General features: G+C 40.7%; 2 protein-coding genes across 10 annotated transcripts in view; both read right to left on the bottom strand.

The window, feature by feature from the left end:
* Window positions 1-3,240, bottom strand: part of KLC1 (kinesin light chain 1) — a 47,101-nt gene extending 43,861 nt beyond the window's left edge. For 3 of the 9 annotated variants that reach the window (XM_042048255.1, XM_042048256.1, XM_042048257.1), the window contains exon 1: window positions 2,919-3,236. The gene's annotated coding sequence lies outside the window, so the exon portion shown is untranslated. Of the gene's footprint in view, window positions 1-2,918 lie in introns of all 9 variants that reach the window. The other 6 variants (XM_042048250.1, XM_042048252.1, XM_042048253.1 and 3 more) reach the window with 4 other exon arrangements.
* Window positions 3,241-18,672: 15,432 nt separating this feature from the next.
* Window positions 18,673-25,932, bottom strand: LOC121673587 (cytochrome c oxidase assembly factor 8). The gene is made up of 5 exons (XM_042047002.1): window positions 25,782-25,932; window positions 24,626-24,823; window positions 23,516-23,579; window positions 21,475-21,565; window positions 18,673-18,924 (listed from the first exon to the last, which is right to left on the bottom strand). The coding sequence occupies exons 1-5, from the start codon at window positions 25,899-25,901 to the stop codon at window positions 18,819-18,821; spliced, it is 579 nt and encodes a 192-aa protein (XP_041902936.1). The 5' UTR covers window positions 25,902-25,932; the 3' UTR covers window positions 18,673-18,818.
* Window positions 25,933-25,938: the final 6 nt, after the last annotated feature.

Genomic DNA, 25,938 nt, shown 5'->3' with positions numbered 1-25,938 from the left:
TGAGGGTTAACATGGAAAAGAAATGTTTTTCTAAATTTTGGTCAAGGTAAATACTGTGTTCTTGTAAAACAATTAGAAATACTCTGGAAACATGAAGTATTATGAAGGCTGAATTAAGAGAAAAGCCTGTGGCTACCCACTTTATTGCAGTGATAATGGAACTGGTCCATTTTTACAACATTTGTGTCATGCTGAACACCCTGGAGGGACACTGACTACAAAGGATGTTTATTTGACTAGACCTAACATGCCTGTCCCCATCACTATCTGCTACTCTGCTCTATAACATTAAATAGAGAAGTACACTTTGCTGATTTATAAGTTTACCCAAATTTCTGTATTTTTCACTCCTCTTATAAAAACTTTATTTTACAAGTATTTGTACACTGAATTGAGTTTTAAAATAATCATGAGCTATGCATCTGGAGAGATGCTATTAATCCCAGAGTAAATCCAACTGCACGTCTGCCACAGAAGTCAAACAGAAGAAGAGATGAAAGAGTAACTGCACAAGTCCACATTTCAAGAGAAACAGAAGCTGCATTAAATGGACTCAGAACTGAATATGAGGCTACAATATTTCCCCAAATTCCCAATTAAATAAGACACAAATGTAGGTATGTGTGTGTAAACAAAAAGATACAGAGAGAAAGAGATGTGTACTGTATGAGTAGCACATGAGTGAGGGGTTTCGGACATTAGCACAGCAAGCTCTCCATAAACACAGGAAGCAATTGTTCTTATATGCCTTAAATGTTTGTACAGTATATTTTGTTTTGTCAAAAACATTCAGATTGTGCTCAGGACTCCTGCATATTTAATTGCATATTATGTGATTCCTCTTTTGTCATACACAGACATTTTAAAAGAATCCATTTCCATTCATAAAGCACTATTAACTGTATCATAGGAATTTGACAAACAATTCATGAGGCTATTTCACAGGGCCTTTGGGGGATAACTTTATTTACTCTTTTTAAATATATATGGTAGCAAGTAAAGGGAATCTATGCTCGAATTGCTGCTAGAATTTCTGATTACTGGAAATGTCCAGCTCCATCATCAGCCTTCAGAAACATGAAGGTTGCCAAACTTTAACTGCAACATGATGCAGAAGTGATACTGCATTAATGAGTGAGTCAGGAATGGACAATTTAAATTCCCTGCATTTATCCACATGCTTCTGCATTATGTGAAATGCCTACCTAAATGGAACTGCTAGAGTTTTCCATAGCTGCTGTAATTTCATTGAAAAGGTCCTCCTAAACCATGTGGTCACAAAAATAATCGTGCAAGTAACTTACAAGGTCTTCTGCTCAGCCTCACCAGATGGATCAGCTTTCTCTCTGCTGACAGTAAATGCTGAATGTGTAACTCTCAATTGTATCTGTAATCCTAGGGTTATAACATCCTCTATCATGTTTCGCTGAAGCTTTGGAATTCATACTCAATTAAAATAAAGATATTTTCCAAAAGAGTTTTAAATCAATTGTGCCTTCAAAAAGGTGTTGCTTTCAGTTTTGTTGGTCTTTTTTTTTTATTAAAATGCTAAGCTGTCTAAAATCTCGAAGGTTCCTCTTTTGCTTCCAATGGACACCCTTTGCGCATAAGTTTCCTATTTAAGTGATGAGCAAATGCAAAAGTGGAAGTGAAAGACAATTATTCTGCAGAGTAACTGTTGCTAAATCTTCTGCCAATCACAAAACTGCTAAAAATTAATTTTAACTGGTTTTGTTTTTTGCATTTTTATGTGTAAACATGAAAGCATGCTATATGATTGACAGTGGCTCACAATTTTGCTGTTAAAGCAAACTATAAAAAATGACTTTTGCTTTTTCCCAGCTGGTTTTGTTTTCTTAATCTGTATTCTGAGTTCAGGACCAGTATTTTGAGTACTGATAGTACATTTACATCATATCCACTAATGGAAATCACTAACATGGGGAAAAAAAAAAAAAAGAAAAAAAGGAGTAAGCGCACCATCATTGATTTAGCAGCCTTCGAAAAGCGAGGCAAGAGCATTACACTACGTGATGCCACCTTGGTCATTAAAACCGGTTTCAATATGCTTAGAACACAGAATTCAATAAGGTGTCAAGAAGTTTCCTTCTGATTACACACAAGTGCTATGCAGATCTACAAATCTGGCATCTCGTTACTTAAAATATCAGACAGACGACAGCAAAATGAGTAAGGTTTTAAAATGTCTTTCTAATAAATCTCTTCTCTAAAGATAAGTTATCAATTAAATCAATTCCGTATTTTTGCTAGAATAACGTGTTTCTAACCAATGCTTTCCTTATTTTGAAGGTGTAGAAATCCGGGCAAGTCCTAAGTCTTGCCGGATTTGTAGTCTCCGACTACAGCACGGCAGGTGACCTACAGTGTACAAATCCGGTCACTATGTACAAAGCCCAAAGAAGACCTCTCCTCGCCTCGCCTTCCACCAATTCCGAACTGGCAGCAGCACAGCCCCAAAGCCGAGGGGAGCGCAGACAAAGCGCCGCACGCCCGGAGCCGCAGGCCGGCGCCTCCTCAGCCCGCTCTGCCCGCACCCTCCCAGGGCGGCGCCCGCCGCAGCACCGAGGGGAGCCGGGAGAGGAAACGGGGACAAAGCCGAGCCGATCCCCATCCCGAGGGACGTACCCCTGCCCGCACCCGAGCGCTGAGCACAACTGACAAAACGCCCAAAAACAGCCTCCCCAAAAACCCACCCCGCCCTGGACGCGGGAAAGGACGGGGCCGGCTGTCAGCGGCGGCGCTGCGGGGGGACCGGGCGGCCCGCGCAGCCTTTTGTTGTTCGCGCAGCGGCGGATAAAAAGGGAGAGGAATTAAACACCCCATGCATCCACACCCAAATACACACGCCCCGGGTCCCGGCCCGCCGGCCCCCGGCCCGGGCGGCTTCCCCCGCTCACCGCTCGGTGCTGCAGCTCGGGTGATGTGCGCAGCGCTCGCTGGGGCGGCAGGGGCCGCGCAGCCCGGGGCGGGGAGGCGGCCGGAGGAGGATGTCAGCGATGGGCGGGCGGAAGGGAGGAAGGAAAAGGGTTTTTTAGGGGGGAGAGAGGACCGGAGAGAGGGAGGGAAGGTGAGAAAGAAGCGAATCAGCACCACGGCGCACTCAGTGCCTCCCGCAAGGCGCTGGCAGGGCCGCGGTGGTCGGCGCCGGCAGAGCGGGCGCTGACAGCTGCCGGCAGCCGCCACCACCGCCCCGGCTGCTGCTGCTGCGGCTGCGGCCGCCGCCCCTGTCCCGCCCCGCGCTCCCCTCCCTCCTTCCCTCCCGCCCCGCCTGACATGGCGGCGCCCCCCCTTCTCCCACAAACGCCCGCGCGCCCTTCTCTCCCACCGCCTGCCCCCCCCATGGCGTCATCCGCCCCTGGGAGCGGGGCAGCGCCGGGCTGGATGCTCTGGGCGAGGGCGGGCGTTCAGCTGCATCCCCGAGGCTGCCAGTGCGGGCCGCGCTGAACCTTGCTAAGATTTGCCTCGTCTCCCTCAAGTGGGTGTCAGTGGAGAGCAGAACCCGGCGTTTCCTCAGGGCCTCTCGGTGACACTGGGGTGGCTTTGCTCCAGGGGGGGCACCACTGCTGATGCTCTTGGCGCTGGTTTGACCTACTGTAGTGGAAAAAAGTTCAGCGTTATGGTGACTGTACGACTCGTGAAACTCATGTCTCCGTCTCACTTGAATGCCTCTGGGAAAATCTTCCCCTCGCTTTAAAAAGGACATTGAAGTGCTGGAGTGTGTCCAGCGAAGGGCAACAAGGTTCGTGAAAGGTGTAGAAAATGTGTCTTGTAAGGAATGCCTGAAGGACCTGGGTTGGTTTCGTTTCAAGAAGAGGAGGCTCAGGAGGAACCTCATTGCTCTCTACAACTACGTGACAGGAGGGTGTAGTGAGGTGGGGGCTGGTCTTTTCTACCGTGCCTGCAGTGAGAAGGACAAGAGAAAATGCCCTCAAGTAGGACAGGGGCGATTCAGATTGCATATTAGACCCCAAAAAATTTCCCTGTAAGGTGGCCAGGCATTGGAATAGGTTGCCCAGGGAGGTGGTGGAGCCACCACCCCTGGAGGTGTTCGAGAGGCATCTTGATGTGGCGCTGGGCAATGTGGTTTAGTGGTTATGGGATTACAGGGGCAGTGCTGGGTAGATGGTTGTACTGGATGATCTTGAAGGTCTCTTCCAACCATGATGATTCCACGGTTCTGTGAAATGTGCATGAAAATCTCCACAGTGTGCAGCGGCTCATGGAACAAGTCACACAGAGAAATGGGCTGAAGGGTGAGTTTCGTGGTGAAGGTCGAGCCCCCCTTAGGGCTCAGTGTGTGTTGCTAATATATTTTAATGCCCTTGTCTTTGTTCCCCATGGAAGTAAATGAAAGGTCCCTGCTCTTACACAGGTTTACACATGAAAAGTAAGACTTCCATGAGATCTCAGTGACACTTGTCGCAAGAACTATTTCTTTGCAGATTCCAATTTCATTCCCACTCTCACTAGAGAGGAAGGAACAGCCACAGTATTTTCTTCATGTTATTTTCCACTAGGTAGAAGTTAAGCCCAGAAAGGAAAGATGGAAGGAATTGAGGTCTAAGATAGAAAAACAAATTAAAAAGAAGAATTAAAGAAAAAAAAGAAAGGAAAAAAAGAAAAATAAACCCCCCAAACATTAAATATAGCAAAGCAATAAAATGTACATTGTAAATCATCAGGGATTAGTGACAACCTAACTTTATGAAAGAGTTATATTGTGCATTATCACCTGAACTCCACATAGGATAGAAGAGCATCATTCAGTTGGAGGGAACCTGCAATGACCATCTAGTCCCTGCAGTATGTACAGGGTAGGAATCATAACCTAATAGAAACACACAGAGGTATAGTGGCAAATCCAAATATGCAGCCTTACCTAAGTGGTAACATTTAAAATATTCAAGGAAAGTAGAGCTTATGTATGTTTGCCCTCACGTACAACACTGAGCAAGTCTACAGACTGACAGATGTGAGAACAAGAGTTGGGTGAGAAAGCAAGACTCCTAAGAATAAGCAGGAAGTTGGAAGAGGAATCGAAGCTAATGCTGCTGTCAAAGAAGCAGAGGAACAGGAAGAGTCACAGAAGCCCACAAGAAACAAAACAGAGTTAGGGGAACATGGATAGTCTGCAGACTGCAAATACAGAGAATCAACTGTTGGATGTGAAAAGCTGAGGGAATTAAAGTATACTTACTGAATTCCACTCTGATTGATATCTTACACAGACCAAGCTGTCCAGCAAAACCCAGTTTTGATACTAGTATTTCAGAGCAGCAGTTTCTTGCATTCTTCATCTCCATTTAAAACTTTTCCCTAGCAATTTTATATTAATGGTTTAATTAACCGCATTTTACTTTTGACAGGCAATACAGCCTAACTATAACAATGTGAAATATGTGTTTGCACAGTAATATGAAAGGGAGAAAAAAGATTGAAGGGCATTCCTTTATACAAACTACTTAAAGAGTTATGCCAATTGGTCCACAGGTTCAGAGTATTCTCATGAATATGCAAGAGATTTAATTAAAAATAGAACATGCCCTAATTACATAGTTATGCAAGAGAATTGATTCAAAGGAACCACTCCTGCCTTTTGAATAAACAATATTCATTGCTTACTTCCTATCACAGATTTGCTTTAAAAGATTTCCTGCAATTAGCTTCTTACCTCAGGGATGTGAGCATCTCTGAACAAAGCAACTACTCCAGCTATGACCCTGATTCATAATATGCTGGCTAATCAAGTATATGCATCCTGGCAATTTCCCACATAAACAGCACACACTATAAGCTCCCTCCTGCAGCAAAGTTGATTAGCTCAGTGGAGCTAAAGTGCAGTGTTACTCCTCTCTGTTTATGGCACACAGCAGAAGATAGACACAGGAGAGACTTGGTGAACGTGATTTTTCCTGAAGCTACTGCCTGACCTGAAATATCCGAAGAGTTCTTCTTCATTTGGATCTTGTTTTTCCTGTCTCATCTACATGAGAATTATCCAGGTTTATCTAGCAGTAAAAACTATTCACTACCCACATTTCCATTTTCTCTTAAGGAACTAGTTATGCTGCATGCCCTGATTTTTGGATTAAATTATCGAGACATGCTGTCTCTAGTATATTACAGAATCAAAGAATCAATTAGGTTGGAAAAGACCTCTGAGATCATCAAGTCCAACCTATGACTGAACAGCACCATGTCAACTAGACCATGGCACTAAGTGCCACGTCCAGTCTTGGTACCTTCCAGTCTCCCCACCTTTATGGATGGCGACTCCTGCAATCCTTTGTCTATCACCAGCAAGGTCACCATGGTTTTCTGCAGACATCTGAATGCATACCAAAACAAAACCCCAAAACACCTTATGTACAATGCTGGATTCTTCAGTCTCAATATAACGATTTCCCTCTTCTCCTGGAAGAGAGAGGGAGGTTTGTAATTCACAGTGGGAGAGCAAAAAGCAAACAATTCAACTAATGCAGCACAAAGCTCTTAGATTTTTGAAGTGCAACAGTGTGAGAAATACATACAGCAAACTGAGGTCAGCTAAACTAACATCCATAAACGGGGCAAGCCTCTAAAGAAATTCAGGTTCACTTCATTTAAGAAATGTGGGTCATTTTATTTTACCATTGTACTAAAAATATATATATCCTTCTGTCTTAGAGGATCTTCCCACCAAAAGAGAATTTTATTTTCTTCAATCTAATATTATAGTCTATAAAATCTATGACTTCATTTTAGAAATATGGGCCACAATAAAGTACTACATTGGAATAATTTCAGCTGCTGCTAAAGTGCTGTTTAAAAGCATCCTGGCAATAATAAATATTGAAAGGCCAGATTCAGCAACCTGTCTGGCTTTTCATCACAACCACTTGACAGCTGCATATGTTTTTAGTTTGTAATTCCTACAAGAATGTCCTTTATGGAAAAGAGGAAACATAAAAACCAGTGCTCAGGACTCAGAAGTGTCTAGTACACACTCCTAGGCACAATTTTAGCTCAACTCTTTTGTTCATTTGTGCAATTACTGCATGCAGAGCTACCTTTTTATCAGGGAGTTCAGGCACTTCGAGGTAAAAGGACTCTGTTTTGCTTTGCTTGACTCATTGTCAAATGCCTGAACTTACCATTGGGAACTCACTGTCAGGCAAGGCATTAATTCCGAGTAAAATAAACACTGATCTTGAGCCTGCTTCCCAAGTCAATAAGTTTTATTTACATGCAAGTGAATTCTCCTTTTTCAGAGTCACAAGGATTTCTAGGATGCTGTAACAAATGAGAGCCAGTTTGCTTTTCCCTGCTGTTTTCTATCCACAGAGAAATAACAAGGAAATAAAGCATGCAGAGTTAATTCAACTCTTAACAGTTAATTTCTGTTATATTTTTCAAAACAGAGCAGGATGCTTGCACTGGACATTAACATTTTGTTAACAAGATTTTTTTCATCTCTGTTATTACAGAGCTATGCTGCTGCTAAAGAACAAAACGTACTGACTGAAAGGTTTAAGCAGCACATTCAATTAGCTTTAAAACAGTTCTGTAAGGAAAAACAGACTTCTAAGCCTCAGGTAATACAGTTAAAATAACCACTGGAAAGTTAGAGAATTTGCATGTCAATATTAATGTGAACATAGAGAAAAATACTAGACAATTTCAGCAACACAGCTATATTTATATATCCCAATTTCCACTGTTATCTTCAAAGTAGTAAGTGATCAAGGAGCTAAGGATTGCACCCTTTGACAAGTTCTGATACTCTATGCTATATGAGTTTACAGACACTGTCAATATTTTCCAAAATCCTATTTCTAAACATCAAAATTCTGAACAGCTGAAGGGTTCACAGAGGAGAGCTTGTGATGATAATTAGACTTGTATTTTTACTCCTTGCATTCAAGGAGTAGGTTCCCACCTCTACGAGGGAATGTTTACACCACTACATACTCGCTATGCTCCACCAGCAATTTCTGTTCTGTCTTTACTTCTGTCATACCTCTCATTTCATTGAAAGATGAAGCAACTTTCTTCCTCACTTGTTTCCGTGTTCCGTAGTCAGCTGATGGTTGACTACCAGCACCTTTCTAGCTTAGGAATACTCTCTTCTCCATATTCACTCTGCATGACTTTTAGTGCTTATGCATGAAGAAAGATAACATTCCATTTATGCTCCTCCTTTCCTTCCTCCATACTCTCACTTCTCAGTGAGTTTATTTTCTCTTGGGGTTTCAGTTGGTCATTCAAGGTTATGAGGATTATTATGCTGCATATGAGTCACAGGAAGTTACATTTATTTCTGTATTCACCTACCTCAGCCACTGAACCATTGCAGAAGTGTATTAGATCCTCCAGAGGAAATAAAAACCATGCTGTTGGTGGAATATCAGCCTTAGCCACTACTGGAATAATAACATTCAGTCTGTGGTACAGTACTCTGTTCACCCTCCCACATCCTTACTTCCCAACTATGACTCAGCTCTGTTTTTTACCTTTATATTGGAATAATGCCTAGTATTGATAGGAAAAAAGTTTGTTCCACAAACACAACAAACAAACTCTTCCAAACACAAAATCATGTGTCTTTGTTCAAACCCAGGAACACATAGGTAAAAGCAGAGGGAAAAAAGGGTCGCCTTTTCTGATTTCTAAGTGCCTGCTTTCCTACTGCTTCCATTATCCCCTTCCCTTTCTGAGAACACCAGCTCTTTATTACTTACATGGTTTGTCAGCATTCCTTTAGAGATCTGCTAATTCATCAGGCTTGGCTGTCAGATTACTTGCAATTAGATTAGGTGAGACTCTTTCCTTGGTAATCTCGGTAGTCATTGTAGGATCCTTGAGGATCCTACAATTCCTCCTCCTGGCAAGGGAGACATTTAGATAACCTTTTCTCATTAAATCCTCCCAAGTTTCATTATGAAAAATGTTTTTTCCTAAAAAAAAGCCCCAAAACAAAACAAACAACCTGTGAGGGCTGTGACTGTAATTTCAGTCACACACCAGTGTAAATCTGGGATAATTTCATTAACCAGTATGAGATTTTTCTTATTTTGAGAAGTGAATCTTTGAAAATGTAGGAAAAGCACTAATTTTTTTTCCAATCAACATGAGGCAGAAGCACAGACTAGAACATAAACTTGCCTCAGCACCAGGAAAACTGGTGCTTCCTCACACAGATATAGGAGATCTATTATCTTTATTCTCACTGAGGTTCCTACATAAAGCTGTGGTTTTTCAGATGCTGCCTTTTATTAAAGTTCATGCATAAGCTAATCACAAGAAATGCTAATGCCAGTGTATGCGTGTGTGACCTTTTCTAAGCAGAAATTTGCACCTACTGATGAAAGACAACCAAGTCTCCGAAGTCTAAAAGCCATTAAAGATAACCACCTAATCTGGTCTTTTTCTAAATGTAATTATCAAAGTCTATTGGAAACCAAGCAGGTATCTTGCCCTTCCTGCCCAAGAACATCACTCCTCCAGAGTGCAGTCTCAAGGGTAATATATACATAAAGATATTGTGCCAAATTAGGTTATTTTTTTCCTGGCTCTTTCCCCTGGCTAGTGATTGGCCCCATTTCTCCATGTGTTGGCTTTTCTAAGGAAGTCCTCACAGGTAACACTTCTCTTTTATATGTTTAATTAAATTATTGTAGAAAAAGAAGATTCTTCCCTGGGCAACTCTCTTGGCTTGTTCTTCCTCCACTCTCCTGTGTAGCAGATTCTGCACACCATTCTCCCCTCATGACCATCAATTTACTTGGCTAAACAAACTGAACTCTTAATCTCTTTAAAAGAGATTCTACATCTCCCTGATTATTCAATTTGCCCTTCTCTGCTCCTATTTGCTTCATCTTTCTTGAGCCTAAAGAGCTGCAATTGTTTGTGCCATGGTCACTACCCAAAATGCTTGCTCCCAAGACAGATTTATCAGTAACCTCCCTTTCACTTGATGTATTCCTTTTCTGCACGTGGCACAGTAACTGCCAAAATTTTATACTTCTTTCTTCCGTTAAATGCTTCTCCCTCCTCCTTAGCTAATACTCTATATGGAATTATACCAAATTCACTTGGCATCCAAGGTTGATTGGAATTTCTCATTTTTTATGGGAGGCCATTTTAATCCACTTTTCATTGTTGGAGCTTGCCTTGGTTAAGAGGGTATTTCAGGGGCAGTACCCAACTGCACTGGACTGGGGACTTCACAGTAATACAGTTTGCCCCAAGGGAAAGTAAAATGGAAATATTTCTGCTGTGTGACAATAGTTTCTGTCGTTTCTGTGCCAATGACCAATTATGTCTGTACAGAAAATGGCTTCTCTGAATATGCCTGTGGCTAGATGGATGGTAGACAGGACGTGGGGCTTAGAAGGGCAGAGTCACTCTAAAAATCAATAGCAAACAGAACTGCCTGTGCTAGATATTTTGTTCCTCATCCTGTCTCCTGGGAAACAGAGCAGATGCAGGATAAGGACAGATGATCTTATTCCCAAGGGTTTGGATATGAGTCCTCTCTCCTCTCTGCCTCCTTCTTCCTACAGCAAGTATGTACTGTGGAGCTTTTGCTTAATTTTCAGATGCTGTAATTACTATATTTTGTATTGGAATTCTATGTTTTTAAATCTGTTTTAACAAGACATTTTCTTACTTGTTCACAGGTAAGTCCACTGAAAAGTATTAGGCTTAAAGACATTCTATGGACATACTCTTCATTTCTTCTGTATCTTCACAATGATAGAGAAGAAAGCAAGATATGTACATCACTGGTATCAAGGCTTACACTTAAAACACCAGTGAGATGATTGCGTAATTCACTCCTACCGGATGGACGGTGTGTCTTAGCTCTGCAGGCTTTTCTGTCACTTACCTGAGAGCAAATATTCTTATGAACTCGACCTGTGGACAGCCTCCAAAAGCTCTAGAACTGAGACTGATAGCCCAGATGAGAAGAGTTTGAGAGAATGGTTTAAAATCAACTTTGTGCCTTCTCAATCCTATACTACTCCCTGCTCTGTGTGTGATTTGGACAACCTCAAGTACCTGTCTTTCATGTGATAGTTCTGCCCAAGACCTCCATGGGGCCCATCTCTAACCTAGCCTACCCACACTCAGTGTACCCCTTATATTCAGGGGATGTGAAAGGAGGCTTTAGAAAGCAGTCTTGTAGGTGTCTATTTCTGAGGAAAGCAATTCCTCCTAATTCCACCTATATTCCTAATAGGTGTTTTATTGACCAGTATAGGTATAAAAAAAAGTGAGGGGATGCTATTAGTTTGACAAGTTTGGCAGACACTGCTGCATCATATCATGTTCTGAAGGTTTTCCTCATGCCAAAAAGACTAGATTCAATTTAGGTAATTTAGGTAATTTATGCAGCAACTGGCTAAGAAGGCAGTTACCTCATTGGTATGTAGGTCATTACAGACATTCTGAGGGTACAATTTTGCTTTAGAGGGCAATTATAAATAGGAATTTAAAGCAGGACTCCTTGGCCTTTGACTTTAGCAGCCAGCTTGGCATAGGAAAATTCAGAGTAGAGATTGTAGTAATTTTTTTGAAGGAAGAAATCCATGCTGCCATGGTTCTCTACGACACCATTCTCACCTAAAACAGCTGGACTGTTTGAGGTGTTTTGATTACACAGAGCAGCTCACTCTGCCACACCAGTTAACTACAGTCTCCTGGGAAAGTTCAGAGAAATTGCTGAAACATGCCATATGCAATACTTTAGATTTTGAATCCGTGTGTTTTAACATAAGGTTATTCCTTAATATCTGAAAGAATAATTATTTTTAATGAAAGCTGAAATTCAAATATACTGAAATTGTTGAATCTATTGAAATTGTTTCAAAGACATATATAGTGCAGTTTTGTATCAAACTCTACCTATTGAAGATAATGTAGCTGTAAACAGGAACTGACACATGCCTCAGTAAACACTAAGGGAAAGCTGGGAACAACTGATAAATATAAATTAGCCATGAAAGTGAAATGTACTGCCTACACAGTGTTACACTTCATATTACATGATGAAGGGCCACAAAGTACACCATCACCATATGTTTGAAAGCTGCCATGACTCAGAGAGAATAGGCTGATGAATAACAGTATCTTCCTTCCTCAGTGTATAACACTGACCAGAAATCTACCCTGTAAATGGTTCCATTGTGGGCAGCAGTTTAACGTGCCCCACATCCTTGTAATTAACTACATAACTGTAAAATGCTGCTGCCAGGTTTATTGTGCACCAATGCAGAAAACACTCTAAATTCCTTTAAAGGGTGATTTACACATTTGTCATTTCCCATCCCACTCATTTTGCAGTCAAAGGAGGCTGGAATGCTGTTTTAACCATCTTTCTCATTAATTTCATTTCTTTTCTATCTCTTTGAATTTTTGGTTATCAACTCCGTTGGGTAGTGCCCAAAACCAAAGTTCATATTGTAAACAAGTGAGATTGCTTTTCTAATTTACATGTAAACATATAGTAGCACTAAAAGCTGAAATGACATTGTTAATTACATATGAAATTGAACATTGAGTGCTAAGTGACTGTTTGATAATACCTATAAATTATAGACTCAAGATAGTAAGTAATAAGCTGCTTTGCTGCTTTTAGAGAAACTGTGAACCTCATGATTTAAAAGCCTGAGAAAAATCTTCATGTGATGGAAACGTGCTCTGCCCAGTGGCAGCTCTTCAGCCACATTGTCCCAGCACCAGCCTGTTTGACTCAGTCCTGTGGTACTCAGATTTATGGCTGAGATACTGTGGTAACTTAGACATGCCCAGCAAGCCCTCCAGTGTCACACTGAATAGACTCCCTTTTTCCCAGCAGCAGAAGCAGCACCAGGGGAGAGAGACAGCAAACGAATTAATTTTGAGCATCTCTTGTCAATTCAAGTTGCTCTGTAATTTCCTATGGCAGAACTGATTTTTTCTTTGAAGTGAGCTGGAATTCTTCCTTGGCACAAATTGGCACCTGTGGCTATTTACTCATATGTCAGCTTAGTATTTTGTTCTGTTTTCCAGGGTGGAATTTTTCATGAGGCCTTAAGAAACTGGAGGTTTTCCAGACATGACAGTAAAAGTGAAATGCTATTTTGGTAAATGTGAAAAGAAGATTGATAAATTCAGAAGACATTTTCTTACATATTCATTGGAACTGAGTTTTCATTTTGTTTTCCATTATTATACAATTTTGAACAAGTAAGTGTTTTCTATCTAAGTATTTATTGTAGAGCTACTAAGGTCAGAACTGACTTGACTTGGTTTGTTGCAGAATATTTATGCTGTGTCATACCAGCTATTCTCTATATGACACGACAGGATAATACAATCACTTGGAAAGCAGTCAAGGCAGTCAGTCTCTTCTGAAATTTGAAATTCATGGATTTTGTCTTCTTAAATAGCCTTAACTACAAAGTCTGTTTTGCAAAACAACACATACCCCCTCTGCTCTCTCCCAAGAATTTAGACTTCTAATTATTCGAGTTATTCCAGAAATTAAAGTCTGTAGCTTTTCTGAAACCCTTTAAAAAGAGCCAATGTATGCTACACCCCAATCATCATATGAGAATTTTTCCATGGCAAGGATTTCTTACAATTTGTCAACAGGAAGTTCTTTTACAATGAGATATGAATAGTGACCTGAATTTCTTATGATTCTGAAACTTGTGTTTTGCCTGTTAATGCGTTTTGGCTCAGCTGATGAAATTATCACAGCCAAGTCTGCAGCTGAATCATATCAGTGGGTTCTTTGGAGGCAGCGGTGTGAACAGAGCACTGCTGAATGCCAGAAAGCCTTGACTGGCAGGGGGGCTGCTGGAAACTCATGCCAGACATGGTCCATCACAGTAGCTTCAGGGCTGCTCTGGCTTAGGCTGGTGCTAATTGCCTCTGGGCAGCCTCAGGAGATGCATACAGTCATTTTTGCTGCCTCCTGGTGTCTCAGGCCCTGGTCACAACACACCTGGGACCACCCTAAGGTAGGTAAGTCACTACACAATAATACTTCTTCTGAGTAAGATCATACTTGAAAAGGGATTGTGTATTTTTTTGCCTTTACTGTTTCTAGCCAAATGTACTGCTTTTGCACTTCCACAGCATCTGCTGTTTGAATATATCAGTCAAGTAAATCTCACAATACTTGGGTAACTCTTAATCCATTAATGAATGCAAAGCTAAGGCACAAAGAAGTGATTTATATAATTATGAATACTAATGAGTATGTACTTCAAGATGATTACATTCCATGCACTTATAAACTCTTCTGAAGACATAAACTGTTAAGAAATAAAGTGAGCTGTGCTTCCCTTACTATTTTTTTTTGAGAAATGAACTTGAATATTCAATTATGGGTTTATTATTCTGTGAATCAGTTTACAGTGATCAGTGGATATAATTTTTAGTATGAAAATGTTACTCATGCATATTACAGTTCCAGGCATATATTATCCTTTCATGAAAACATTTCAATCTTCCAGTCTTTATGCAAAAGATTGGCCTGTGGGCTCTGCACAGGATGTAAATTAAGTTCTTGTTTGGCTAAATCTGATTACCCCTGTAGGGTACCAATCTTGCTTAGTGACAGTGGAACCTAAAAATTGCAAGCAGGACAGTCCACTTGAAATGGGGCCAGGAAGGGTAAGCTTCTAAATAGCAAATCTGAGGTTTGAACTAGATTTTAATATTATCCCCAAGAATGTTCAGTTAAACACAGAAGTTGTCTCCTCCATAGCTGCTATCATTGCTTTTAAATCTCATCTCATGAAATTGAGAAAAGCTCTTCTTTCTTTAAGAAGTACTGGTCTTTATTAATCATATATAAAGATGCTGCAATCACTTTAACCCAGCCTTTAGTCAGTCTGTGGCTCAATCCCCATTTGACACTTCCTCTTACTCCTCTCATATTCTATCAAAATTAATGCTCCAATAGAGAAATTCAGTGAATAGCAAAACTCCACACATATTATCTGAACAAAACCACCCCAAGTCAATACAAACTAAAACAACTTAAATATTACCACAATACTGTTGCTTTATTATGGACTTACTGAGTGCATGAGAGACTAAAAAGGCACATGCTGACACTACTAAATATGAAATACTGCTGTTCCTTTTGACAGGATTAGCTAAATACTTAAATGATAAGAAGACTCCCCTGTATTTTTCCTATACTCAGAAAATGTGCACAGAAAAGTCACTCTTTGATCTATTTCACTAGCTTCAGTTACTGTAGCAGGCTTTTGTATTCATAAAAATTTTATTTTTAGTAGTCTTTAGCATCTCCTTGGCTTTCCTTTGATACATAAAGGTTTTATGATCAATATTATCTGAAAGCAGCTGGTGTTATTGCAATTGCTCTCAGTCAAGAAAAAAACCCAACAAAAGTAATGCAACACTGGTGAAAATGATACGGCTTTTGGCTGTTCAGAAAATGTAATTATCTCAGTAAATGCATGTGGTTTTTAGCAATGAGATTCAAAATTTTGGATGGATTATTTTAATAACATCTTTTCACAGTGGTTCTATTAGGTATTTTAAATCAGACCTCAACACTTACCTAACAGATAAATACCTCACTCCCTCAATAGGTTTTAGATGAAGGGACTCAGCACTCCACACAGAATCCTAATGAATCTGAAGGGGGAAAAAGGATAAAACCAGGCCTGGAGATAGCCTGGGGGCAACACACCAGTGTTTGAGGGATGGTGTGCTGGGGAGGTCCTTTCATCTGCTGTCTCGATGAAGGTGGGGGATGGAGATCCATGTGGCAGCAGTGACACAAAGGATATTGATGTGTTAGAAACCATGGAAGTGCCGGAGAATGATCACATGGGAGGTCCTGCTTGGCTGATCCAATCTCCTTCTGTGACAAGAGGACCTGCGAAGAGGATGAGGGAAAGCCTTTGACACTGTTTCCCACAGTAACCTCCTGGAGAAACTGGCTGCTCATGGCTTGGATGGGTGCACTCTTCACTGTTAAAAACTGTCTGGATTGCTGAGCCCAGAGTGCTGGTCAATGGTGCTGTTTCCAGCTGGCATCCAGTCACTAATGGTGTTCCCCAGGGATCAGTGCTGGGGCCAGTTCTATTTAATATTTTTATCAATGATCAGGATGAGGGGATTGAGGGCACTCTCACTCTGCACCTGACACCAAGCTGGGCAGGAGTGTGATCTGCTGGAGGGCAGGAGGGCTCTGGACAGGCTGGATTCATGGGCCAAGGCCAATGGGGTGAGGGTCAACAAGGACAAGGAGAGGTCCTGTCAACAGTATCTGAACACGAGGCAACAGCGTGCCCAGGTGGCCAAAGCCAGTGGCATCCCAGCCTGTATCAGCAATAGTGTGGCCAGCAGGATCAGGGCAGTGACCACTCCCCTGTACTCAGCACTGGTGAGGCCACACCTCAGGTGCTGTGTCCAGTTATGGGCCTCTCAATTCAGAAAGGACAGGGAGGTGCTGGAGTGTTACTGCTCTCTACAGCTACCCAAAAGGAGGTTGTGGAGAGGTGAGAGTCAGTCTCTTCTCCCAAATAACAACACCAGGATGAGAGGAACCGGCTGCAAGTTGCGCCAGGGGAAGTTTAGATGAGATACTAGGAAAAATTTCTTCACCAGAAGGGTTGTCAGGCAGCAGAACAGGCTGCTCAGGGAAGTGGTTGAGTCACCGTCCCTGGAGATATTTAAAAGACAAAGCAGCTTGCAGCTTAATCCTAGCATGATCCATTGTATGCTGATACTGTTTTTGTGTGACCAACACTAAAATTACATGTTCAGAAAACAGTTTTAACTGTGAATTTACTGAAGCACAATCCAAACCTTCTATTTGAATTCCCACAGCTCCCCCATGCCAAACAACACGTATCTGCATCATGAGGCACATAAACGCATCTGACATCGAACAGTTTTTTCCTTGGGTTAGTTCTAGTAGTGAATCAATTTCCTGATCTGGTTCAGCAGGCAGACACAAAAATGTCTGTGTTAATGGAAGTGAGCAGCTCAGAAAATGAAAATGCTTTTGATTGACCTCTACCCATTTAAAGTACATGTGAAACTACCTTAGGGATGTTATACACAGGCTGTCAGAACATATGGCCATTAACCACCAGTCCACTGGTGCTCTGGTCTCTCCCTTTCTGGGATATTTTCTGGTATTATCTAATTATTGTTTTACATAAGAACTATCTATTAATGTGTGCATTCACATTGTGGTCAAAGCTTACAAACTGTATTATATGATTTACTGTAAATCCTTGAAGAATTACATTATATACCCACAGTAGTCTATTTCAAAAATTAATTTTCCTAAACATGTCATTTAAAAAATTTTTAATAAATATATACCCTTTACAGTACTGATGCAGTGTAACATTCACAAATATTTTCAAAGTGTTGGTTATTATCTCAGCAAACACTAATAATGACTGTTTTCATTTACTAAGAACACTTAAAATCACAATTCAGTGGCCACTTTAGCCCCAATAATATCATAGTTGTATGAAACACTATGATCTGCTACTGTATCAGTAACATCTATTTCATTTTGCAGAGGAATTATTATAGCTGATGCGGACAAAGCTCTTTTTGCTCCAGTTGAAAAAGTCTGCGAATAAATCATGTCATGTTTAGATATCAAAAATAGGTCAATGGCTACTGAGATGATGTTTCCAAAAGCAGAACCATCCCTACAGCACAGCTTTAGGAAAACACTTCATCTGACAGCATAGATTCTTTTTAACAGAATCCTCTTAGTAGGTACTGGATAAAAAAAATCACTTAGCTGTATAAATGGACAGAGAGAACATTCTGAGGAATGAGACCTCTTTTAAATTACAAATACATGGCATAATATTTTAGGACTTCACTTGAACCAACCTCGTTCCAATTGATGTTACCTACCTGGAGGCCACAAAAATCACCCTCAGGCAAGTAGTTTTCAGTGCCTTGGAGAAACTGGTGAGAACAGCATATTTTTTTGAAAGAAATGAACCAGAGAAAGCAGTGCATACTGGTAGTAGTGTTTTTCTCCATACAGCAGTTACCAGCTTTGTCTTCTACCAAGATTAAATGACTGGCAGCACATTCATTTTATTGCTCAGCAACTAAAATCTTTATCAATCATGGGTCAGAGGAGCTTTTGTCCAAGGGAGGCATATTTCTCTTAATTAAAAAAAAAAAAACCAACCTAGGAAGATCCTATTGCATTAGCACTTTGATGAAATCATCTCTTAAATATTTATTCAAAAGAGCATCTAATCACACTGCAGAGAGGATTATTCTAAATTGATGGTATATATACTCACAACTGGTATATACACTCACAAATCAAACTTGTTCCTTCACCCATTTTGTATTACTTACGGATAGCTACTGCCCCAGACAGGCAGCTGCTGCAAAATGAGGCATTTTTGTCTTTATATACTAATACAGTTGGTGGAGACATCATTCTGAGACCAGAGTTCAGGTACAGCACACTGAATCCCATGTTATTTAGCAGCCATAACTCTATAGCAGAAACAGGACAGTCATTACCCATTCCATCTGACATGAACAAGGAACAGTTTTAAAAGTTTTCTTGGTTGTGTTTTGGTGGAGAAATATTTTAGATATTCTTGGAATAAAGGATAAAGGAAATCTACACACTGATTATAAATTAAGACCAGTGTTCACTTTTATTTACATAGTTTAACAAACAAATTCAAGTAATTATTGCATCAACCATTCAGACTTTGAACATTACTATAAACCACAAGTTTATAGCATATAGTGTTGCATTCTTCATGGAGCTGTGATTACTGTTCTACATTTTTCTTTCTCCGACGAAGCCACCTCAGAGCTCTCACCAGTGCTACTTGTCCCATGAGGAATGTGATCCTAAAGTTACGTTTATACCAATCTCTAGGATTCCAAAGCCAAGAAGATCATCAGCACACAGAACAAGAACAGAAAAAAAGATACACAATTATATTAAAATACCCTTTGGCGTTGACAAATGACATTTCAGTGATGACTTGCATTTTCTGTTCTTTCTGGTAACACTTTTCCTGTCTAATAAGAGTTAAATAACCTATGAAAAAGTCTATGTGTATATCCACATCCATGAACAGATTATATATGTGGATTACAGGGTTGTAACTGTATTTGAGATCAGGTGAGATAAAATAGTTAAAACCATGTCTCTTGTTTCAGAAGGAAAGCTGATCACCAAGCTATCTGGACTGACTTCCTGCCAGTGTTGTGCTTCAGGTACGATATTTGTGTGTGGATGAAGATGCATGTGTTGAAAAGGGCAGAGTTGGTCTCATAGAAGGGTAGGAAAAAGTAAAATCAAATCACACTTCAAAGACTAATTGTGTAACCCAATACGGGAAACATTATCTTTCTACTGCAGTATCTTTTAAGGATAATGCCTTTAATATTGCCAAAGTTAGTCTTTATATCTTTAAATAATTTAATTTTTATGAATCATGCACAGCTTCTGGAACCAATTCAAATTATACACAGTATAGACTGCATCAGCCCTTTTTAGCCTCTGAGAACTTGCTTCAAGTTCTTGCCCCTGTTACATATTAAAACAATATCAAATTTTTTTTCTAGTTTCTAACAAGGATCTCATTCCCATGTTGTAAAATGCTCACAAGAAGCAATAGGATACGTAGAATTCTAGAACTAGAAAACTGGGATTTAGGTCTTCTCTTGAGATGTCTGGGGCAAACCTTGCATGCACAGATCTAACATAAGCCTGAGATACCAACCTCTCAGTAAGGATAGTAGCCAAATTCACACTGACAGGCAGCACTGAGCTACCCCTTCAAATGTCATGTTAAATAAAAATATCATGCTAACATTGCAACTGTTTCTTTTCTCCTTTCATGTTTAATTTCCTATATCCTTCCTGAATTTTTTTCCTAAACTAAATTGTATTTCCAGTCTAAGTACCCGGAACTAAATATTCAAGGCATCTATGCACAGTCATTGCTTCAATTTTAACTGAATTTTAGACATTGCAACGCTTTAGCTGCCAGTTTTCAGGCCAGCTGGCAATACTGCAAAAGAACACACAGCTAAATGCATAAACAGATTTTTATAAATATGACCCCTCAGAATGCCTGTAAAAAGCTCTACTGTTTTCAGGGCTGTGCAGTTCCACTTTGAAACTACAACATTGCAGCTGACACAACCTGATTTTACAAGTCAGCAGCAAGGAAGGTCATGTTTAAGCACAAAGCCTGAATTATCTTACTGTGAAGATGCGACACTTTCCTAAGGTCGCTACAACAAAGGCAACTGGTGACCAGTTCTAAGATAAACCCTTTGCATTCCCACTTATCAGTTATAGGCAATTTAATGACAATCCTTTCACTAAAACCAGTTTCTTACTTTCCATCTTTTCATGCTGTTGCTTTGGATTATGATGAGGTTCCCCCCTACCCCTTTGTGGTCAAGACAAGATGTGCATATTTAAATATTTATTACAGTTAAATTGTTCTTACAGGATAGTATTTTATAGTTTATACACAATACATATGAAGAAATTTAAGCCATCATTTGTTATAGATCAGTTGCAGTGATGGCAGAATTCTCACTAGCATTACACCATTAGGAACCCAGTCACACTTGACACTTTTTTGCCCAATAACCCCTCAAACCAATACAGAGAGGAAACTGGAGTTGTGCTTTCATATTCAGTGGTCAGTATGCCTGGATTAACTGCTGTCTTCCTCCACCTTCCCATTCCTCCCTCATTTCTAGCCCTTTTTCAAGTGTGCACAGCTACTTGCAGGGGTATGTGTGTTTGCATTTTTCATTTTTCAGCCCTTTCAGATCCCCAATCCAGTTTATAGAGTTGTTGTACAAACAGTAACACTGAAACCATGCAGATGTTCTGAAGGGTTGGATGTGGGTTTACCAAGCTGTAGCTGAGTTTCTACCAGGACAAGCTCAGGTGATCAATTTACTAATGCCTCGCCAAACTCAAAGCTGATCACTTTTACTATACACATGCAAAATAACAGACCCGAGATTATTAAATATTACTCCCATTAAACAATTTTCCTTTGAGATAAATCACATTTACTAGTTCTTCTTTAACAGTCAGCTAGAATCTCTTATACAGAACTTTCAACTTATTTGCATATTTATCAGTTTCAATTAGCAGCATGAAAGGACCCATGCCCTAGGATAATAAAATGTGCCTGATCTTGTCTCTTTAAATCTCAGACTTGAGCTTATCTTTCCACTAAAACAACAATAAGCAGCAGCAGAACTTAAATGATAATGCAAATTTCTGTCAAATGCTAGTAACAGCATGAAAAAAAAATTCAAGAATTACAGGGGTTTGTGCTGTTTTACCAATTACAGAAAAAAATGTTCAAATTTTAAACTTGATCTTATACCTTTCACTTAGACTGTAATGTATAATAGTCAACATAAATACCTTCTACATACCTGTTATACTGCAAATGCTTTTTAAAATTTTTACTTAGAAAGTCCTTGTAAAAGTCAGCCATTTCCTCTGCATTCAGTGTTGCTTTTTGACCTGAAAATAGGTTTTGGTGTAACAAAGTCAAGGCAATTCTCTGGATTAAAACACTGGGTTCAGATGCTAGGTCTGACTCCTTGCTCCTACAAGCTTTCTGTGTAGCCCTGAACAAGTTATTATGCCTTTATCTTTCAACTTTTTAAAACTTATCGAGGGAGCACAGCAGATTAAAAAGACTGATCATCTTGAAGCTGGTATAGTCCTTAAACCCCTATTACTTGTAGAAGTGATAAAGTTTATGAGCTCTTAGACAATTTAGGAAACTAGTGAACCTCTATGAAAAAGTGCATAGATCTAGGAGTATCTATCCTTTGAATAAAATAGTTTCTCACAGGGCTGAAACCTTAGCAGTACCAATAAAAGCATTTAGTAACTTAATTTCCTCCCCTAAAGCAAGTCCATAAATATCAAAAGAACACTATCCAAAACTGAAATGGTATTTTCAGATGTACTTTTTTTTCTGTTACTATTGATAAATTTCAAGTAACTTCAGGCAAAAAGTTTATGTTCAGTCAGATTTCTGAACAATCTAGTAGGCAATTATTTTGAGAAGCAAATACAAAAGATGATTTTGAATATGTCACTCATAACTAGAATGTAAAGGAAGAATAAGACCTGTGGCTACAGCACAGATGTCTAACCCTGAGAACCAGCAAATATTCTCAACTCTACCAAACAATTCCTACACAAACCTTCTGGCACAAAGTGTCCTTAAAATGACAGTCAAATTTGAATGCCCCATAATGAAGAAGATGGAATTGCAATATTCAACTTGTTACTGTTCCAAAATGCATTTTAAGGCTCTTGAGACTGATCACAGGAATGTAAATTATTGATTGGTTCTATTTGTCATTATTTACAAAACTAACATACTACAATGGATTAACATAATATGGGATAAATTAACTCTAAAACCATTTGAAGGTTGCTAGCTTAACACCTATAGTTAATTTGTTTCTTCATACTGGTATTAGCAAAACAGATACATTCTGTAGAAGTTAGTTTTGTTCCAACTGTTCATGTGTATTTTTATTTTTATATACACTCACAGCTCTGTTACAGAACAGTTAACCAAAGCATGCAGTTGATATAATTTTATTTTTAATGGAAGTATATGGTCATTCTCTTTTACTTCTAGGATATAAAAACAAAACAAAAAAATCAAAATAGCAATATAAAAGAAGTGGTTTTGAAACAACATAGAACTTAATTTAAATTATTTCTCAACCACACACTGATCACCAGGATACAAACAGAAAAGAAAAATAATGGTCTGTGACATACAGACCCTCAGAGCAGATGCTTCACTAAACTCAAGCAGATCATTATTCTGCGAACAAAGTGTTCAACCTCATACTACAATGCCCAATTCACTATTATTATGAAGGCATTTTGTTTTCATTTTCACATAATGAATTAGAGAGACAACTATTTAACAGCAACTGTGCTCAGGCAGAGACAGGCAGATAGCAGTTGCCATCTCTCTGGAAGCTTTCTTACTCTCTCTCAAGGAAAAATATTGTACTCATTGCATACACCATGGACCTGAAGCCAAAGACTCTGAATTTATCCACCCAACCATAACAGGCACTTGAGGCAAATGCTCTGTATGTTTATCTCGGCTAGCTCACTGGGTTAGGAGGTGTGAAAGTAAAAAGCCCCTTCCTCCTTAGGCTACACAATTATTATATTACTGGGCTAGGATTTCAGCACATTCCCTCTGGCTGCAGGGAAGGAATTAGAGGGGGAACAGTGCAACAGATGATCTGACCCCCACAGGCACATCTCTGAAAAGCTCCTCCTCTCGTTATCATACTCCGGAAAACACTTCTAAATCCTACCTCTATGATTTACTTGTAACAGAATGCAAAGAGCATAAACTAACAAAATTCAAAGTTAAACAGAATTCAGAATGCATCCTAAACTATTAACAAAGATCTCACTAACCTGATTCATCTCTCATTTCCAGACCCTTGGCTTTCAGTCTTGAATAAATAAATTCTTCTTTTTCCTAAAACATTTTTCCACATTAGAATTGGAAGTAGTCAGTCCTTGAAGTTCACCATTGTTTTTAATTACATAGCAATGTGGTGTTTAACACCCTCCGAAATAACCAGCGATACTCCTTATAGCTGGAAGTGTCAACTAAACACTTTTCTTAATCCAGTGACTTAGTTAAACTGGTAACATTGTCACTTAGATCCTGCTACCTGCACACATCAATTAATTCATGCAAGTGTCCTACTGACACTTAAAAAACTGATTTGTGGAGTAAAAGCTACAGCCAAACTTCAGTGTTGTTTGACAGGATTCAAACTTTTCAGCTTTTAAGACAAACTATAGGAATGTGCTATACTGTATAACTGAGATTTTGAGCATAGAGAAAAACATGCAGCCTAAAAAAGTTACAATTATTTAGATGGAAGCACAATAATCATTTGTGTGTAAGTTTTACAGATGTAAAAAGCAGTTCTGTGGAATTAAAAAAACAAGCTTCATTTTTTCTGGGATCTTTGCAAGTTTTGAGAGGATATGATGTTCAACATCATAAATGATGGTGAATTACTGAACTATTACTGTTCTTCCAAAAAACGCCACACTGGTTGAAGATGCCAAAATCAGGAAAGAAGACAGACTCACTTTAGCCCTTCTGGGATACACTGCGAGTGAAATGGGACATATCATTTAATCTCATTCCGTCTTGGTAATTACACCAAATTTCTCTCACTTATGACAAGAGAAAAACCAGCCATGGAATCATTTTCAACAGCTGCTCTAGTCACAGATAGGTCTTGCATGTAGGGCAGCTACAACTTTATACTATCAGTGCAAGACAGGAAAAAGGCAAATATTCCATGCCACTAAACAGCAATAAAATGTGTGGGATTTTTAGTTGAGTGATCATTTAAAGAAATAACGACAAAAACATCATTTCCTCCGTGACCCCGAGCGCATTAACAGCAGGCAGAACTGAGCCCCACCTCAGAGAGGCCAAGCCCCCCAGCTTCAGGCAGGCAGGAGGGCGCTGAGCAGCAGCGGGTGCGAGGCCGGGCTCACCTGGTGGAAGGCGCGGTTGTGCCGCGCCCAGAAGCGCTGGTTGCTGGCCTGGGCTTCCTGCCGCGCCTCCCGCAGCCGCCGCTCCAGCGCCGACTCCTCCGGGGGCACGTAGAAGATGATGGGGCGCAGGTTGGAGTGCTTGTCCGGGGGCCCGATCCAGTCGCTGTGCGAGTGCGCGGGGGGGCGGAAACCCAGGCCCTAGGAAACACAGACACCACACGTTATCAGCACTGCAGGAAAATTTCTGAAGAACGTCTCCATTTGGAATAAATTCCCAAACGCCATGGAACCTTAAAGCATACAAGCATAGCAAGTTCAGAAATAAAGCGCATTTATTTACTGTGACCAAAACCAACACTGTACATTAACAAGTACTTTTAATTACAAATGCACTACAGAGAAGATACCTTTAATTCTTTTACCACAGGCGTGAATCACAGGGGTATTTTTTTAAATCAACTTTTTTTTTTTTTTTTTTTCCTATTACTGATACTCTGTTAAAATATTTCATGGAGAGAACTAGCAAGTATGCAAGTTTTTTATGGCGCTGATCTCTGCCCTCTGGTGACCAGTGACAGGACCCGAGGGAACAGCATGAAGCTGTGTCAGGGGAGGTTGAGGTTGGATATTAAAGGCTCTCCACCCAGAGGGCTGATGGTCACTGAAACAGGCTCCCCAGGGAAAGGGTCACGGCCCCAAGCCTGACAAGCTCAAGGAGCTTTTGGACAACCCTCTCAGGCACACAGTGCGATTCTTGGGGCTGTTCTCTGCAGGGCCAGGAACTGGACTGTGAGTCCCTTGAAACTCGGCATATTTTATGATTCTACGATTCTGAGTTTTCCTAAGACCGTCGTTCTTCCTGCATCCATGTGCCCACACACAGGCGTGTGCCTGCCCCAGCCGGGTTCGGGAACACCCGGCGTTACCCGACAGCTCGAAACTCAGCACCCCTCCAACACCGAACACCGGGGCCCTCAACAAACGCATCAAAAACCAGAGGCCGCAGGGAACGCGGTTTGCTACCGGCCGCCCCCGCCCCGCCGGCGTTACCGGGGGGCAGCGGGGACGTTCGCCGCTCCGGGCTCAGCGAGGGCGGCGGCCCCCGAGGCTTTCCCCACGGCCCCCGCAGAAGCTGCCACCCCCCGCCCGGGTTTACCGCGCTGTCCGGCCGCTCCCCGCGTTCAGCCGCGCGGCCGCCGGCGGAGGAGGAGGCGGAGGAGGCGAGGAGGCGGCCGCGGCAGCCGCCACCGACCCGCAGCGCCCGGGCGGCCGCCATGTCCCGGCGCTTTACGACGCTGCCGCGCGGGCGCTGC

Source organism: Corvus kubaryi, unplaced genomic scaffold, assembly GCF_017639235.1.
Source record: "Corvus kubaryi isolate FWS band 111438036 unplaced genomic scaffold, C.kubaryi_AGA036_p1.0 66, whole genome shotgun sequence".
NCBI lineage: Eukaryota > Metazoa > Chordata > Aves > Passeriformes > Corvidae > Corvus > Corvus kubaryi.
Note: the sequence above shows the minus strand (reverse complement) of the source record. Positions and strands in the feature narration are given on the sequence as shown.